A 17,747-nucleotide genomic window follows, 5' to 3' on the forward strand; every position below is an offset into this window, starting at 1 on the left:
CAAAGGCTCCACCTTGACCACCAAGCTTCATGCCGTGGCTGAGTAGACCTTCTTCTGAGGGAGATGGGACTTGACAGAGTTTGGCCAAAAAAGGCAATTCCTCAGTTCAACATATCCAAGGACATCTCAGATTTCTTAAAATAAGAAACCTAGTGTGAGGTGAGCAACCATTCAAAGGCCAGTCTCTCTTTCCAGTTCTGCCTCTAAAACATGGAGTGAGCAGAAGGAATCCGTGTGCAGCTGAACTCACATGTCCTCGGGGGACCAGCTCCACAGCCCTCAAGACACCAGGTCCACAGACGAAACAGGAACACGGCTCCCCTGCAGGCAGCCCCACAGAGGACTGACTGCTCCTGAGCAGGGCTTGCGCTGTCTGGGTGCGGAGTACGGACGCCACGTGCTCTCTAGTGGGCTCTTAACCCGCGCTTGCTGGCGGGCTGGACACGGGGTGCAGACGCTGTGTGGCCTCTGGGCGCCCCTCTCTCAGCTCCCTGCTGTGAAGTCCTCAGAGCACAGTTCTCCACCCGCCTGACCATGATCTTCTCATGATTAGCACTCCTCCGTGAAAGGGTCCAGGGATGGAGGGGCTGCGGCTGTGACGCTGGGTAGAGGCAGCGTGGTCTCTGCAGCTGCAGAGAACGAGACCCCCGAAGGCTGCAGGAGTGAGCTGGTTCCTTACCTCAGCTCACCTACATGCAGTTGCAGATTTGCAGTTTTCTGTTAGCATGCTTGGAATTCAGTTCGCTCTCCATTCTCTTTTAACTGCTAAGCCTACTCTGAAAATACACTTTCTCCTCCAAATCTGCTCCGATTGACTACTAGTGCTGTTTTCCAGATGGTTACTGACAGACTGTCTGGTTCCTGAAGAGAAATGCCAGCTAGAAGGCCTCCCTCACTGTCTAGAATATTGAGAGTGCTCGGCCAGCACCTCTGTCCCTCCGTCGAGGAGACCCTTCTGATACTGGAGTCCTCGGCCAGAGGCACAACCTTGGAGGTGTCAAAAGAGTCAGGCCTGACCACCCAAAACCCAAGCGAAAGGAGCAGGAGAGGGGCTTGGTCAATGCGGCCCTGTGGCAGGTGAGCGGGTCAGGCCCCCCCCCCAGGAGCCTCACGAGCAGAGGGAAGAGCCAGCCTGGGCGAGAGGCCTGCAAAACCAAGTAGTGTGGCCACCCTGTGGACTGTTGGCCGTCATCTCAGTCAGGGTCCTCGTGGACACCCTGCAGAGGTCCTCATCTAAACATGAGGGCACGGCTGGTTCCGTGAGATGCTCCTGCTCAGGGGGCAGCCTCGGTTCCTCTCCTCAGTAATGCTCCCACTTAGTGGGGTCCCATCACCTGTCCGTGAGACTCTGCTGCGCCTGGAGCCCAGGGTGTGGGTTTAGGGCAGTGATGGGACTCTAGGCACCTTGGCAGGGATCTGGAGGCGGAGGCCACAGAAGCGGGCAGCTGGCTGTCCCTGCAGCTCTCTCAGATGTCACTCTTACCCTGGTGTCCTGGTCTCAGCGAGATGGGGAAGGTTAGGCACATTCAGAGCTAATGAACCTCGCATCCCACTCCTGAAGCCACGCACAGGAAGAGCCGCAGAGCCGCAGGGCCCGACTCAGGTCTGAGGGATCCAGGAGACAGTGACAAGCTGCGGTCAGAGGTGCTGGGCTTCACCCTGCTTCAGTCGCCTGTGGGCATCTGCAGGCCTGTGGAAAGTCAGTGCTTTTAGCAAAAGCAGCCTCTCACCTGCCGTTACCCTCTGTCAGAATGGCTACCTCTGAGAATGGAATGGCATGAGCGCGCCGTCTTTGCCTGGCTCGCCTGCCTGCCTCTCCTGCAGAACCTGGCAGACCTTATGGAACACAGGCATGAGCTCGAGACCCAGCCCAACTCTGCCAAGTAGCTGAAGAAAGCATGCCATTGTAACAGTTCAGATACCTCCTCTCTAACCACTTGACGCAACAACCTTTTTAAAGTTGATTTTTTTTTTTTTTTGGTACCAGGGATTGAGCCCACTTAGCCACTGAGCCACATCCTCAGCCTTTTTTATATTTTGTTTTGAGACAGTCTCACTAAGTCACTCAGTGCCTCACTGAATTGCCGAGGCTGGCTTTGAACTTGAGATCCTTCTGCCTCAGCCCCTGAAGTCAGCACTTGTACCCTGACCCCTGTAGACCACAGTGTTCACCATTGCACAGGAAACTGGACACTGTAATGCATATTATAAAAGCACAGAAATGATAAGAAATATTTTGCTTTGTTATAGGATCTTTTACATTTAAATTAGAGGTGTTAATATGAATTATTCCTAGTAGGACTCACTAAGGAGATATATTTGCTTTCTAATACTGTTTTTCTTCATAACTGAAATTAACAAAAAGTTTTACATTTGGGCTCAAAAACTTAATTTCAGGCCTTTCTTAACTGAAAGGCCAAGATCAGCCCTCTGTGGGCACTAACGGTCAGGGAGCCCAGTACCCAGTATGGGCTAGACTAGAACTGTAAAGGTAAGCGGTTCTCAGCATATGTGGCTGTTGGAATGGGCCCGGGCCTCCCTTGACCATGGCTATTTTAAATCACTTGCCCTTCCAAAGTTTATTTTAACCAAGATACAACACTAAGTAGAAGCCAGGTCTCGAGGTTCATCAAAGGTGCACTGATTAAGGATGTAGTCAGTCAGTGCACACAGCGTTCCCCAGCAGCAGTAACGGGGACAGACACTGCTCCCCCAACCACATCCACCCCTCAGCAAGCGGCCCAAACTGGCCCTGGGCAGAGGCCCAGCTCCCAGGCCTCGTTTCCATTAGGAGCAGCCAGAGCGCTCAGGGTTTAGTACACAACAGAATTGACTGGCTGCGTTGCAGGCTGAGTTTTCCATGCATGGGTTGTAAGTTCAATGTTCAGTTTAGAAAGGTAATTACATGAAAAGACTCAGCTTCCATCTTCCTGCACAGCAGTACCACGCGGGGCCAGGGGCGTCCCTGTCCTCCCTGGTGTGTGACTGTGAGTCCGTCTCCGTTAGAACCCTGCTAGTGGGATGAGCTTCACATTCCCACAGACAGCCAGGCCACTGCCAGCCACCGCAGGGGTGAGCTCTTCCTAAGAGGAAAACGGTGGCATAATAAAGATTGCCAGCAAGGAACAGAAAGAAAAACACATGGCACATGTCAGACCCAATAACATTCCAGGTCTCTAGCTTCCTACCACGTTTCTTTAGTTAGCGCTTATCATTTTCATTTCCTTAGATGCAGAATCCAACATGAACACTGAGGAACCTTCAGCTTGCAGTCACACATCTTTTTTTTTTAAATATATATTTTTAGTTGCTGATGGACCTTTATTAATTTATTTTTATGTGGTGCTAGGATCAAACCCAGCGCCTCACACATGCTAGGCAAGCACTCTACCACTGAGCCACAACCCCAGCCCCTCACATCTTTTTTTTTAACCACTGAGCCACACGGCCAGATCTTTGTATTCTTTCTTTTTAGGCAGCATCTCACTCAGTTCCTGAGGCTGGTCTGGAACTTGCAATCCTCCTGCCTCGGCCTCCCAAATTGGTGTGGGACTACAGGCATGTGCCACCATGCCCAGTCAGAGATTTCTTTATTCCAAGGAAGACAAAATGAATCTGAAGCCTACCCACCATAAAGGCCCAGGGTCAGGGCTCATTGCTTTCACTCAGTGCCAAAAGATTCTGAACTGTCTTAGGGGGACAGGGGCATTTAGATTCCATCCCAAACTTATCAAATCGTAAGTTGTTCAGGGTAGAGAAGTAGTGTCCCTACATTAGTACTGTGGTGGCTGCCACACTGGACTCTTGTGTTCACCAGGCCCCAGAGGAGCGACAGAGCAAGCCCCAGAGCCACACACAGAGCTCTGTCATGGCATGGATCTGATCCCTGCTGACACTTCCTTGTTTTTATTGGGAAAACCTGACATCGTGTTAACATGAGCTGAGGGATAATGACCTTGAGATTGCCGGAGGAATGGGGAGTCTTAGGGTTTTGAATTATAGCTGTGTTTTTGCGTAAAAAGGTGGCAGGTAGGTAGGTAGGTAGATAGGTAGGAAGATAGATAACAGACGGATGAATGGCTGGCCGTGCAGCTCAGTGGTGCAGTGTTTGCCTAGCATGCATGAGACTCTGGGTTTGAGCCCTAGCACTCAAAGAAAAGCCATATAGGGGGAAATTACACACAAGTGTATGTGCGCACACATATATGACACATGTAATGCATTAATACATGAGTGTGCCTTGTGATGCATACATGCGTGTATTCATATACGACTCCTTGAAATGTCGCCAAGCAGACACGTATACAGTGCTGTTGGCTTTAGCTGCATTCACACATTCAGCAGAACCTCATCGAGCATCAGCTGTGTTGCAGAGGCACAGGCCAGGGGTGAACTAGGAAGCCACTGTGCAGAGCAAGCGAGGTCTGTTGCAGGGCCAGTGAGCTTCAATGCCCGGCACATGCATGTCACAGTGCATGAGGATGGTGACAGCTGAGAGACTCTGAAATGCATCTCTTCAAAACCACTAGAGCCCAGCAGTGGCCACACCAGGCACCCCAGCTGCTCAGGAGGCTGAGGCAGGAGGATCACCAGCTCAAAGCCAGCTTTAGCAACAGAGAGGCGCTAAGCAACTCAGTGAGACCCTGTCTCTAAATAAAATGCAAAATAGGGCTGGGGATGTGGCTCAGTGGTCGAGTGCCCTGAGTTCAATCCCTGGTACCCCCCCAAAAAATCCCACTAGAAACACACAGGGTCTCGCGTGTACTGGCCACATGCCATACCACTGCGGCCTGAGCCCAAACTCCTGTAATATTTTAACACACATGACAAAATCAATCTTGTATTCTCTCCATTTTTTAGTGTCTTTAGATTTAGCAAATGATTCACTTTCTCCCAATGAAATCAAATCACATGTCCTACCTGAGTAAATCACGTTTAACCACCTGTATGGGTTCAAAAGAAGGAAATAGAAGTGCCAATTTACAGCATATATTTTCTACCATTTTATGATAAACATAATTAACTGGTTTGACTCACAGCTTTCTAGAAACGTTGGCAGTCTCGTAGAACGCTACTTCTCTCCACTGAGAAAGGATCTCCTTGGCTATGGGTGCGGGCAGGTAGCAGAGGTCACAGCTATTCATTCCAGTGGTTCTAAACTACTCTTTTCTCACACCTGTATTAGATCCAGAAGGTTCTTAGATGCAGTCTTAATTGTCATAGGCCTGGAGTCTCTTTTGATAATCCCAAAATAATCTGCCCTTTGCTGTTCATACACACATGCAAAAACACAAAGCATGCCAGTCTAAGACAGGCCTGAAGGCTGTCACCCTCAGCGGGAGGAGTAAGGTGCAGAAGCGGGTGAGGCCTCTTCAGGAGGCTGCTAAGACTCTGCCCTGAAGAACCAGGTGCAGGGGTGCCATGTCTAAGTTGAGATGAGATTTGGGGGCAAGGACTGAGTTCAGTCACCCTGAGGAGCTGCAAGGGGTCTCATGCCAAGGGGACAGACAGGTGTGATCCCTTCTGCAGCTGGGGATCCTGCCCAGCACGATGAGATGGCAGGGGGTAGGGAGCAGAGGCAGGGCCTGGCTACCTCCCAGAAGGAGGGGAGAACAGGGGCCAAAGGTGAGCTCAGCCTTCTCCTCCACGGTCCCCCGTTCTGATGGTATGGCTGTGGAACTCCACTCCTTTCTGTGGACATTGTCCAGCCAGGGTGGAGCCCGCCCACTGCTATGGGCAGCTCCAGGGGGTGGATGGAGCCTCCCTCGTTTTAGCAGTGACACTTCAGTGGACATTGACCCTGCAATCAACTCAGCCACTCGTCTTCTCAAAAGGCCACCTGCCTAGCCACCTTCTCTTAGGTTAGAGGACCCTCCCTGCACTTCTTAACTTACCCACGGAGCAGTCCCATGGCTTCACGTCTGGTCCACCGAACCTGGTTCCTGCCACTTAACCAGATGTGTGGTCTGGGGCGAGTTCCTTCGGGCGCTGTGCTTCCCTTCCCTTATCTGCAGGCTGCAGAAGTTACTAGTCTCCACCTCACAGGGGTGATGAGGATGGAATGAGTTAAGTCATGGAAGTACCCGAAACACCGCCTGCCACATAAGTCCTTCATAAATGATAGTCGTTGTGACCATTGTCTCTCAGAGTTCCTCGTAATTATATTCCAAACCATCTCACCTAATTAGAATTCGTTATTAAGAAGGCAGGTGCAAGTTTGAGGCCAGGCTGGGCAACTGAGCAAGACCCTATCTTGAAAAGTAAAAAGGACTGGGGCGGCAACACAGTGGTAGAGTGCCTCTGGGTTCAATCTCCAGCACTCAAAAAGAAAAGAAAAAAGCCACGAAGCATGGATACGGAACTGGTTCTGCAAACGGCAAGAAGAGCCAGGGAGCTGGAAGGGGAGGGTGAGCAAAGGGCCCTGTACCCGCTATACCCACGCCAAAGAGATTGCTTCCCTCTTATTCATTTCTTTATTACATTTCTAAAGTTTCCTCTGGAGAAAGAGTTCTGCTTTGAGGCAGGGGGCTCTTGGTTAAGCTGCTAATTATGCTCATGTCCCTCTCAGCTACAAAACCTTACTGGATGCAGTGCCCACTATGCACTGAGTACCTGCTGCATCCACAGGAATCAAATAGGAATGTTCTTTCCCTCCAAGCAGTTCATGTGCAGTTGGTGTGAGCCAGGTATCGATACGGAATACAGTAGCAGCACTGCAGGGGATTGGGGAGGTCCTAGGAAGGCTTCATGGAGGAGGTGGACACCTCATTTGGCAAAGACATGGACAGAAAATCCAGGACATGGGGAGGAGTACCGTCTCATCCTCTGCCTTGGTTGAGTGCCACAAACGACTAGCAACTTCTATGCTTTAGCCTGGTTTGACTGGCTAAAGAAGGGAGCCAGGATGCTACACAGGAGTGTAACCTGCGTGCCCCAGTTTGGAGCAAGAGATATCACCAGAGCTGTGCTCTAAGGGGATGTCGGGCACAGGCACCCCTTGAACTGATTGGCAAGATAGCACAAGAAGCCCAAGAGATATGGAGACTAGCTGAAAACAATACATAAACAGAATTCGCTCTCAGTATTCATTTTCAGCCTCCTTCATTAGGACAGATTGAACTTGCTGGTGCTTCGTTCTTGCTATGTGGGAGGAACTTTTCTAATGGAGAAAGTCACAGAGCACATTGCTGCCACCCAAAAGCTGCATTTATTTTTAAAGGCTGTAATACACAGTGACAGTTTTGATGTATGCAGCGTGTGTGGGTCCCAGCACCTCACCACTCTGTGCCTGCATAATGTAAAATGACAGTTTAGCCTGTCAAACTTAAATGTGACTGAAGTTCCTTGGATATTTATAAAACATCAAAGAGAGAATCGTGTCAGCAGAAGACGGGCCTTTTTATTACAGGGCGACTTCGGGTGGTAACCGCTGAACTGACGGCCACGGGTGAACGCAGTGGTGCGGGTTTTGAAGCTGCTGTCCAGGACGACGGCAAAGAGTGGAGGCAGATCAAGACACGGTCAACGGCGACTTCTGCTTGCTTTCCATCCGTGGTCTCAGGTCCCCGAGAAGTGGAAGCCACCGTACAAACAGGAGGCTTTGGTCCGCAGACCTGGTGGGCGTTTGGTGGGTGGTCAGCGCGCTGGCCGGACACCTCCAGATTTGGAGCCTGGATACTTCTGACCCGCAGCCCCGAACACGGCCCGATGACCTCAGAAGACGAATTCCGAAACCAGCGCCTACGAACGCTGGCTCTGTGAACTCGGTAATGACCTCATTGCTTAACAAACCGCGTGGACCCCCAGCCCGGACGGCGCAGAGGAGTCCGGAGCACCCCGGAGTCCGCGTCCTAGCCAGCCCCGCCCCAGGCGCCGTGCGTCACGTAGGCCCCGCCCCCAGCTTCATTCGACCCGTAGCCCCGCCCCAGGCGCCGTGCGTCACGAAGGCCCCGCCCCCGGCGCCTAGTTCTGACGTCACCGCCTGCGCCGTGCGCAGTGGAAGCAGGAAGTAGGACCAAAACAAAGGAGCGGCGGCCGGGAGCGGACCCACCTCTCCTCGTCTCGCTTCCGCGCACGCCCGGCCCCGGCCGCCGACCCCGAGGCGGCGTCCCACCATGTCTAACATGGAGAAGCACCTGTTCAACCTGAAGTTCGCGGCCAAAGAACTGAGCAGGAGTGCCAAGAAATGCGATAAGGAGGAGAAGGCCGAAAAGGCCAAAATCAAAAAGGCCATTCAGAAGGGCAACATGGAAGTGGCCAGGATACACGCCGAGAACGCCATCCGCCAGAAGAACCAGGCGGTGAACTTCCTGCGCATGAGTGCGCGCGTGGACGCGGTGGCCGCGCGGGTGCAGACGGCCGTGACCATGGGCAAGGTGACCAAGTCGATGGCCGGCGTGGTCAAGTCGATGGACGCGACGCTCAAGACCATGAACCTGGAGAAGATCTCCGCGCTGATGGACAAGTTCGAGCACCAGTTCGAGACGCTGGACGTGCAGACGCAGCAAATGGAGGACACGATGAGCAGCACGACGACGCTGACCACCCCTCAGAACCAGGTGGACCTGCTGCTCCAGGAGATGGCCGACGAGGCGGGCCTCGACCTCAACATGGAGCTGCCGCAGGGCCAGACCGGCTCGGTGGGCACCAGCGTGGCCTCGGCCGAGCAGGACGAGCTGTCGCAGAGACTGGCCCGCCTGCGCGACCAGGTGTGAGGGCCGCGGGGAGGCCGCGCGGGGAGGCCGGGGCAGAGGCCGCGAGGCCGCCTCCGCCGCCGCGCCGCTGCCGCCGCCGCCGCCCAGGCCCTGCAGCCGGGACGACGCTGTTTTATCGCTGCCGTTTCACGGAACTGGGGACCTGGTGTCGGTGACCCGGTGTCGGTGACCCGGCCGCCCGGGGAAGCGCCGCGCGTTCGCTCGTTTCCACCGAGAATGGCCGGGTCGGAGGCTCCGTGTGGGTGGTGGGCGTCGGACAGACAGTGCCTGGAGTGCAGGTGATGCGAGGACCGACCGAGGGTGATTGCTTTGATTACACAGCTGTACACACAACACGTAGGTAGACAGTGCTGTTTCTGTAGAGCCTTTTTTTTTCTTGTTTATTTTTGATTTTTGTCATGAAAGCAAGACTACAGTCGACGATTTGTTCTCATAACTTACACTAAAATTACCTTGGGTTTTAAATAATACTCTTGCTGTTTACATTCTATAAATTTTCATGTGGTAATGGAGTTTGTGCAACTGGAAAAAAATGCCACAAAGTTTAACTTATTATTGGGAAAAAATAAATTTGTTCATTTATATTTTCTATTTACGAAGAGTTTTTAAAAGCACTTAAGTGCAATGTTTGACAGTTTCTAGTTATTTCACAATGTCAACACTTTAATCAGACTTCTCCTTAAAGTGTGTTAATTAGCATGGTAGTCATTTTACACACCTAACATTGCCAAAGAACTCTTGATTGGTCTGGGAAAACCCTGGGACTGTATGTTTGTAGGGTTCACTTTTAACAACCAAAAATTAAATAAAATTAGTTCTAATTATTTTAAGTTCTAGTTACTTGCATTTGTTATTTTGTCTTAAGGTAACAATTTTAGAAACCTTAAAAATATAAGTTGTGATGTTTTACTTAGCCATGCAAATGATGAGTGTGCATCCGGCCCGCTAGAAGTCTGGGAAGGAGAAGAGCTAGGATTGGAAGGAGCCTGGCTGCCAGCGGAGCTGCCATTTCCCGGAACAGCAGTGTGTTTTCTGGCTGAAAAGCAAAGCATGCATTCTCCACTCGGCTATAGACTCAAAACAGGGAGAACTGCACCTTAATTTGGTTGGGAAGTAAATTAATCTAAGTTAAGTACTTGTAAGTTTTTTAAATTCTCCTTCCTTCACTGGAAGACTTCTCTGTAAGAGAAGTCCAGTGTTTCTGAATATGAGCATAGGGACTTTTCCAAGCTCTTTGAAAAATTCATCGATAACTTGTTTTCTAGTGTGAATGACTGTTGAAGGAGAAAAGAGGCGTAGGCAGATGAGGACTGACCCTCAGTAAGTTTGTTGTCATCTCTTTGACTGGATGTTGTGCAGCAGTCTGCTGTAAGGGTCACACGGCGATGGCACGGCCTCCTCTCCCAGGCCTTCAGCAGGCCAGGTGTCCCCTCATCACCCGGTTGTGCAGAGGCAGCCATGAGAGCACAGTTTGTGTCTTAAACCTTCTTCGGACTGAAAAATTTAATCCAAACTCAAAAAATAGGTTAGTGTTGAATTCCTTGGTAAATTGAAGACACTTTTATAGTGCAGATATTCCCATTAAAATATATTTTGTGAGATTAAACAATGCTTGTATACGCTTGAACTTTCTTAAAATGTTCATTTCATACTATATAAATGTACATTTTTATGAATCAAATATTATTTTCAAAAGCACTGCAGGCCCATGAATTATTTCCTCACTTTTGGAGTTGATGCAATGATAAGATGTAAATTACAGAAATTTTGTTAAATAAATCGTTTTAAACTGCATGTTACTGCATATGAGTATTGGTCCTATTTAAAAGTTATTTATGTGCTGGAATGTAGCTCAGTGGCAGGGCCATGCTTAGCGTGCATGAGGTCGACAACCCCAGCACCACAAAAAGAAGAAAATCAAAAAGGCGGATCCAGAGGGAGAGTTGGCTCAAAAGCCTGGTATTTTTCCAAACTTGCCCCCAGTCTTCCTGAGTTCCTGTTTGGTTAACATGGCATTTTCTTGCATATGGCTGGGAGCCTTGTCTACTCCTTCTTTACAGTAATAGTTTCTTCCTGCAATAAGACTCTTTTGTTGAAACATCCCTAGACCAAAGACACATGTAACTTTTGAAGGCTCCAATTCAAACATACCAGAAAAATAGTTCATCTTCAGGCAACTACTAATGTTCCTTTTAGTCTTATTTGCCTTCTTTCAAATGCGGTTTCTAACCCGGGTTTGAGTTAATGGGAAAAAGCCAGGCATGGTGGCGCACATCTGTACTCCAGCAACTCTGGAGGCTGAAGCAGGAGGAGCCCCAAGTTTGAGGCCGGCCTGGCAACTTAGTGGAACCCTGTCGCAAAGTGAACAAAAAGAACTTGTAACTGCAACTCAGTGGTAAAGTACACCTGAATTCAATTCCCGGTACCAAAACAAAGAATTAATGGGAAAGAAATAGAGTGAACCAGTGGATACAAAAATTTAACTTTCCTCCAATTTTGATTTATTTTAGTACAGGAACTAAGATGTGTGTTAGCAAAGAACTTTCAAACTAAAGCTGTTCTCCCTAAAGGAGCAAGTTTCAGGTCTTCTGTGTGCCTTTAAAACAGACCTACCACAAGGCCTGGACACTGTGGCTACCCTGCTGTCTTTGTTTTGAAAAGGTCACCTAAAAGAAGCCCCCATCTGATAACCTTGTTTACTGCCCATGGTGTCGGGCTCAGCCAGTCCCGCTAAGAGCTGAAGTGAGGGACTCTGTCCACCTGCAATACACAAGCACCGCCATGAGGGTGTTTCCGCAGCCAAAACCCAAAGCTGGAGTCTTTGGTACTATTAACGAGAAGTTACAAGCCGGGGTGTCAAAAGTGAGGCCCAGGCCTCTGTGATTTTTTAAATCAACTAGTTGATTTTAATTGAGTAGAAAATGCCTTCCTGGTTTCCCAAAATCCACTTTCGTGCAGCTAGATGTCAGTTCCATAGGAGGCAGGACCACAGCGGGGCTGCCTCGGCCGACTCCTGGCTGGTGCGGCACCTGGCACAATGAGCTCCTGAGTACACCAGGGCAATTGTGCGCCTCCCTCGGGCTCTTTATAGCGCCAGGAGCTCTGATGACGACAGTGGACCCAGGTCACAGGCGCGCAGCAAGCGCAGGCCAGGGCCCCAGGAGTGATGCCAGGAGCCCTGTGTGCCCCTGCTCCTTGGGGCTTGTGCGGCCTCTCTTTCCAGAATAGTGTCAGGACAGACAGGTCAGCAGCATCTGTTCTGAATGATGGAACACGGTAAAAGCTCTAGACCCAAATACATCAGGCCCCAGCTACGTGGTGCTTCTTTCTAGAGATTAAAAACACTTGCGTCTGCCCTTAAATATTATTCATACAGTTAGGTAGACAGGACATGCACCTAAAAGGAAATAATGGGCATAGTGTGAAAAAAAAAAAAAAAAAAAAAACCAGATCGAACACTTAAGATTGGAGCCAGGTGGGCCTGGTGGCACACGATGGTCGTGCCAGCTATTCTGGAGGCTGAAGCAGGAGGATTGCTTGGGCCTGGGAGTTCAATATCAGCCTGGGCAATATAGGAAGGTTTTGTGTCTTTTTTTTTTTTTGGCTTTGTGTCTTTAAAGAATAAAAAACAACAAGTGTGGTTTACCTGCTTTATGTGTCTTATATCTCCACTTTTAGGAAGGGGATAAGTCACAGTAAAAGGCAGTGTGCCCTGCCCATCAGATCATGACTCGGTACCAGCTGAAAAGGATTCTGTGTCCATGTAATTACAATTGGCCTTTCGCCATGGATGGGGATGTACTCTCAGGTTTCAAAGGGAAAGAGAAAAAGATAAAATGTCTACATTGTCAACAATGCAGGTGACTTTTGTGAGGAGGGTGGGTTCTGTGGATTAAATTCAGGCGTCCTCTACCACTGAGCTCCACTCCCAGCTTTTTTATTTTATTATGAGACAGAGTCTCCCTAAGTTTCACAGGCTGACCTCCAACTTGCAATCCTCCTGCCTTAGCCTCCCGAGCTGCTGGGGTTGCGGTCATGCACCGCCACTCCTGCAGAAGTGATTTTTCACAGTTGTAATTTGATGATATTTTGAAACTGTAGTTCATAGTGAATGGCTTGCAAGGGGCATTCTTAGATTTCCTTAATATTTCTGTGTAGCATTCAGTGGCATATTTAAGGAGACAGTGTTATAACCCTTTCAAGTGTGGTCATGAGCAAGGCTCTGTGTGACTTCCAGGCCCTTGGAAAGCCCACCTCTGGGTGCAACCCTAGGAGCCCCCAGCTGAAGTAGTTCGGCAGCAGCCCTGGCCCTGGGCCAGGCATCAAAGCTGGAGGGAACCCAGCGCCCTCGGAGGTGGCTGGGAGACCTCCCCGCCTTTGTCTCCTGCAGCTCAGAACCTCGTTGGGGAGGTTGTCCCACCACTTCTGGAAGGCAGCCTTTACTGGTCTCTCCAGAACCGCGACGGACTTTTGTTGACGTATTTCACCGTTTCTACTTACACAGGCTATTACCACCTGAATGAATTCACCCCCCTGCCCACCCCGCGTGCCTCCTATTTTGAATCGGTTGCTTCCTAGACTCCGTATCCGGGGTGCCAGGATTCATTTCCAGCCTTGCGCCCTTCTTGGGGAGCCGATTGGTCTGCCTTGTGCTCAGCGCCAGGAGCTCATCAGGCAGGCAGGGCGTGTCTGCTGGGAGCACGGTGGCTGGGGCGCAGCCCTCCTCACTGGACACCACTGCCCAGGCAGGACTTCCCGCACTGGCACAGACCCTGCAGTGCTTGTGCTCCTGCGGCGGGAGGGCCGGGCACTTAGGGCCTCCTTCCCTGGCGCTCTCTGTGGCGCCTTCGAGGCCAGCAACCGTGGAACCAGTCCTCTCAGTTCTCAGACCAGGCCTCCACTGGGCAGGCCCCTCCCTCCTTCCACGCAGGGACCTGTTCCCAAGAGGCCACCAGCATCTCGCTGTCCTGCCACCTGGCCATAGCTCTGCAGCATCTCTCCGGGCACAGCTGACCTTCTTTAATTCCAGGCATACACACACACAACTTCGAGTTCTTACTAGGAATGCATTACATTAAAGGGTCATCTCTCAGCTTCCATGTTTTATTTACATCATAATGACTTCTACTAGCTTCACTTTGGAAGGGAGGCCCCATTTCCTAATTTTGCAGTTGGCCCCTTCCCTAACCCTGTAGGACTGGGGAAAGGAAAGAGGGAAGGTAGAAGTTAAAAAGAAGAAAAGAAAGCCAGGCATGGTGATATACACTTGTAATCCCAGCTGCCCGGGAGGCTGAAGTGGGAGGATCACAAGTTTGAGGCCAGCCTCTGCAATTTAACAAGACCCTGCCTCAAAATTTAAAAAATTTTAGCACAGCGGTAGAATGTTTGCCTCTAGCATGTGGGAAGCCAGGCTTCGATCCCCCAACACCACACACACAAACACACAGAAACACACACACACACACACACACACACACACACACACACCAGAATTTAGGCCTTTGCCTTCAGTCAGAACCAGTACATTATCCAGTCAACCGCGTGCAGGAAGGAAGGTGGAAGGTGATCTCAGCTCTGGACCCGCCTGCCCTCTGAGCTTGTGCCATCTCCTGTGCATGTGTCCCCAGCCGGGGGCGGGCAGGGATGAGCACCTGCATCTGAACCTGCACTGGCTTTCCTTGCAGCTTCCTGGAGAGAATCGACAGCGTCAGCCTGGTGGACTACACTCCCACCGACCAGGTAGGAAAGCAGAGCCCCCGGAAGTCCCGAGGTCGACTTCCCAGATTAGGCAGTGACTGTTTCAACAGGTTAAGAAAAACCCTTCCGTTAAGTGCTTCTGCGCACTGTTGCGCTGCCCCTGCGTCCCTCGTGTTACCAAGCCTGAGCCCATGCTCCCTGGCCGGAAAGGAGCTCAACTGCAGACTGGGAATTCCCACCCTACGGGGTGCTCAGCGGGAAAGTCGGGTTCCATTCCCCTGGGTAAACCAGCCCATTCTGCCTTGGGCCGGGCCTGGGTCCCAAAGCCACAGGACACTCTGCAGGTGTGCCCCAGGCTGCTGGCTCCCTTGGATTGAGCAACACAAAGCAAACTCAGCACATCAGTGAACAACAGAGGCCTTGCGCCTGTGCAGAGAAGGCCCCACGCGGCTCCCTTCAGCAGCCACCAGGCCTCTGGAGCTGCTGAGCCCCAGGGAGGATAGGAGGGGCTCCATTCTGACTAACTCTCCAAACTCCCCAGAGTCTGCCTCCCAGAGGGCCTGAGCCTTGGGCCCTTGGAGGCTCTGTCCTCTGCCTTCCCTGGAGGCCTAAGGTCTGCTCTCTCCCCTGAGGTCCCTCTGGCTGAAGCCAATTCCAAGAGTTGAAAATGATCTGACAGAGCCAGCTGGGCTTCCTAGCTTTGGGGAACCCCTCAGGGCTGTCCTGACACTTCTCCTCTTACCTCTGTCCTGTCTTCCAGAATTGTAGCAGAGTGACTGCTTCATTAACATCATAATGGGTCGATTGGTAAGAAAAGACCCTGACATTATCCAATGAGGCAGAGAGGTCAGCTTTGTGAAACTGCTTGGCTTTCCCATCCCTTGGGGACCACAACAGCTTAGCTCTCAGAATAGAAAGAGTCGAGGAAGAGAGTGAGTCTAGAGTCCATCCGATCCGCGTCTAGGCTCATGAGGCATGTTTATGGACGCAGAGTTACTTTCTCCACCCCAACAGCTGGACAGGAGCAGAGGTGCTCTCCCCAGAAGGCCAAGACTGCCACTCACTCATCAGGGGCAAAGCAGTCAGCAAGATGTTCACAAGTAACATTTAAAAAGGCACAGCTCTCAAGCCTTTCAGGACCAAGTCAATTCATGGTGGCTTTTCCCTGGGGGATTAGACAGGGTTCATGTGAGCTTTGAGCTGTGGCTGCTTTCTTCAAGTCCAAGTTGTCAACTGCAAGTGCCATGGTAACCATGGCTACACCAGGGCTGAGCTTGCTTCTCTCCTTCCTCCCAGGACCTCCTCAGATGCAGGGTGCTGACATCGGGAATTTTCGAGACACGCTTCCAAGTGGACAAAGTGAATTTTCAGTGAGTGTGTTGTTCAAAGCAGGGCCTCAGTTGGTGTGCATTAGGGTGCGGCCCGCACCACAGCCAGGCCCTGGCATAGGGAGTTACTGACAAGGAAGCTTGTTTGTGTATAAGTGTTCTGCTCTGCAACCCAGTTTTCCTCAGGCACCTTGGCATGTGCTAAGGCAAAGCAGATTAAAATCCTGTAGGATCCCTGACCCGCCTGCCCGGGCCAACTGATCCAGACTGTGGGGTCCTAAAGCCCATGTGGGAAGTTTAGAGCCAGAGATGCCAGGTCAGGAAGATGTAGCAAGTGGGCGGGTAAAGAGATGTTCTCCACAGGGAGAAGCAGCTCAGGGAGAGGGGCGCTGAGCAGGCAGGTGGGCAAGGGGGCCGTCCTGCCTGCAGAACCACAGAGGAGGCAGGAAAGCAGAGGGAGGCTTGTTGCTGCCGGCCGGGAGGCTGGGGACAGCTGGTGGCTCAGGGGTCTGGACTGAGTGCAGGAGGGTCGGGACCCCTGCAGGCCACTGGGAAGAGGCCCATGGTGGCCCAGACGGGTACAGACAGAGCTCGGGAGGCAGGGAGCCTTTCCCACTTGTCCAGGGGAGGAGAGCTAGGGCAGGTCATCACAGCTGCCCGGGGCAGGACTTGGCACGGACTCAGAGGCCCAAACGTCTGAGCAGGAAGTGGTGTGAACTGGAAACCGCATGTTTATTAGGCCCCTACTGTGTGCCCCTACACACTGCGGGCTGCTCTCTGTCCCTCACCCCTCGGGCGTGCAGGGCCACAGAGAAGGGACTGAGGCTGATGTTCGCAGCCCCCTGCGTGGCCCTCTGAGGCAGACGCGATCTCGTGAACAGGGACATTCTGCCAGCAGAGAAGTGTGAGCAGAAGGGCCCCTCCCCGTTGCCGCCTGTCCTGAACAGTCTCCCTGTTGCTCCCCACAGTATGTTCGATGTCGGTGGCCAGAGGGACGAGAGAAGAAAATGGATCCAGTGTTTTAACGGTGATTTCCACGCTCCCTGGAGAACTGGGGGCAGGGCCAACTTGCACGCCCCTCCTGTCTGACTGTTTGAGTCGGATCATCTCTCGCTTAACTAGAATGCAAACTACAGCTTTTTTTCTTTTGGTACCGGGGATTGAACCCAGGGGTGCTCAACCACAGAACCACATCCCCAGCCCTTTTTATATTGTTATTTTGAGTCAGGGTCTCACTAAGTTGCTGAGGCTGGCTTAAACTTTCCATCCTCCTGCCTCAGCCTCCCGAGCCTCTGGGAGTACAGGCCTAGGCTACTGTGCCCGGCCAAGCTGCAGCATCTTACAAAAGATCACTGTGCTTCTTCCTGAAACACAAATCTCATAAGCAAAGAATTGAAGCACCCAATTTACCTCTGTCTTCGGGCGGGCCTTGCGTGCTGTGCTCTGACCCGTCAGACGCACCGTGCGCGCGCAGATCCTCCCCATCCCTGACGGGCGCGCCCCTGACCCCAGCGGCTGCGGGCGCGTGCTTGGGCGAGTGCTGGACTGTGACCCCGTCGCACCTCTGTCTGACTGCAGCTGCCCTTTGCCTCTCTCCCGCGCAGACGTCACGGCTATCATCTACGTCGCCGCCTGCAGCAGCTACAACATGGTGATCCGGGAGGACAACAACACCAACAGGCTGCGGGAGTCCCTGGACCTGTTCGAGAGCATCTGGAACAACAGGTCAGGCGGGCCACTCCGCCCACCCCGACCGCCTGTCTCCCTATGCTGAGAACACGCTCACGTTCATTCCCCAGATAACAGAGCCTCCCCTCGCGGATGACTCCTGGACCACAAGACGGGTCCCCCCACGTCACGTGGGACATTCTCTAACAAAACAGCGAATATGCTTTGTCAAGAACTTTCAGACCTGTTTGAAAGCCCGAGAGTACATCTGAGGTTCAGTACATCTGAGGTTTTGTTCAATGCTCAAAATTTAGGACTCCAGTTTAGATCCTTTGCTGGC

General features: G+C 51.7%; 2 protein-coding genes across 3 annotated transcripts in view; both read left to right on the forward strand.

Moving 5' to 3' along the window:
• Positions 1-17,747, forward strand: part of GNAL (G protein subunit alpha L) — a 133,322-nt gene that overhangs the window by 103,305 nt on the left and 12,270 nt on the right. For both annotated transcript variants that reach the window (XM_079108873.1, XM_079108874.1), the window contains exons 6-9: positions 14,399-14,453; positions 15,708-15,781; positions 16,708-16,766; positions 17,344-17,464. In XM_079108873.1, coding sequence (XP_078964999.1) covers positions 14,399-14,453; positions 15,708-15,781; positions 16,708-16,766; positions 17,344-17,464 — 309 coding nt within the window. The remainder of the gene's footprint in view (positions 1-14,398; positions 14,454-15,707; positions 15,782-16,707; positions 16,767-17,343; positions 17,465-17,747) is intronic.
• CHMP1B (charged multivesicular body protein 1B) lies at positions 7,987-10,508 on the forward strand. The gene has a single exon (XM_079108628.1). It carries the CDS (start codon positions 8,115-8,117, stop codon positions 8,712-8,714), a length of 600 nt encoding a protein of 199 aa, XP_078964754.1. The 5' UTR covers positions 7,987-8,114; the 3' UTR covers positions 8,715-10,508.

Source organism: Sciurus vulgaris (genome assembly GCF_902686455.1).
Source record: "Sciurus vulgaris genome assembly, chromosome: 13".
Classification (NCBI taxonomy): domain Eukaryota; kingdom Metazoa; phylum Chordata; class Mammalia; order Rodentia; family Sciuridae; genus Sciurus; species Sciurus vulgaris.

Coding starts and splice junctions, on each gene's coding strand:
- CHMP1B (XM_079108628.1), top strand. CDS start 8,115: ATGTCTAACATGGAGAAGCACCTGTTCAACCTGAAGTTCGCGGCCAAA.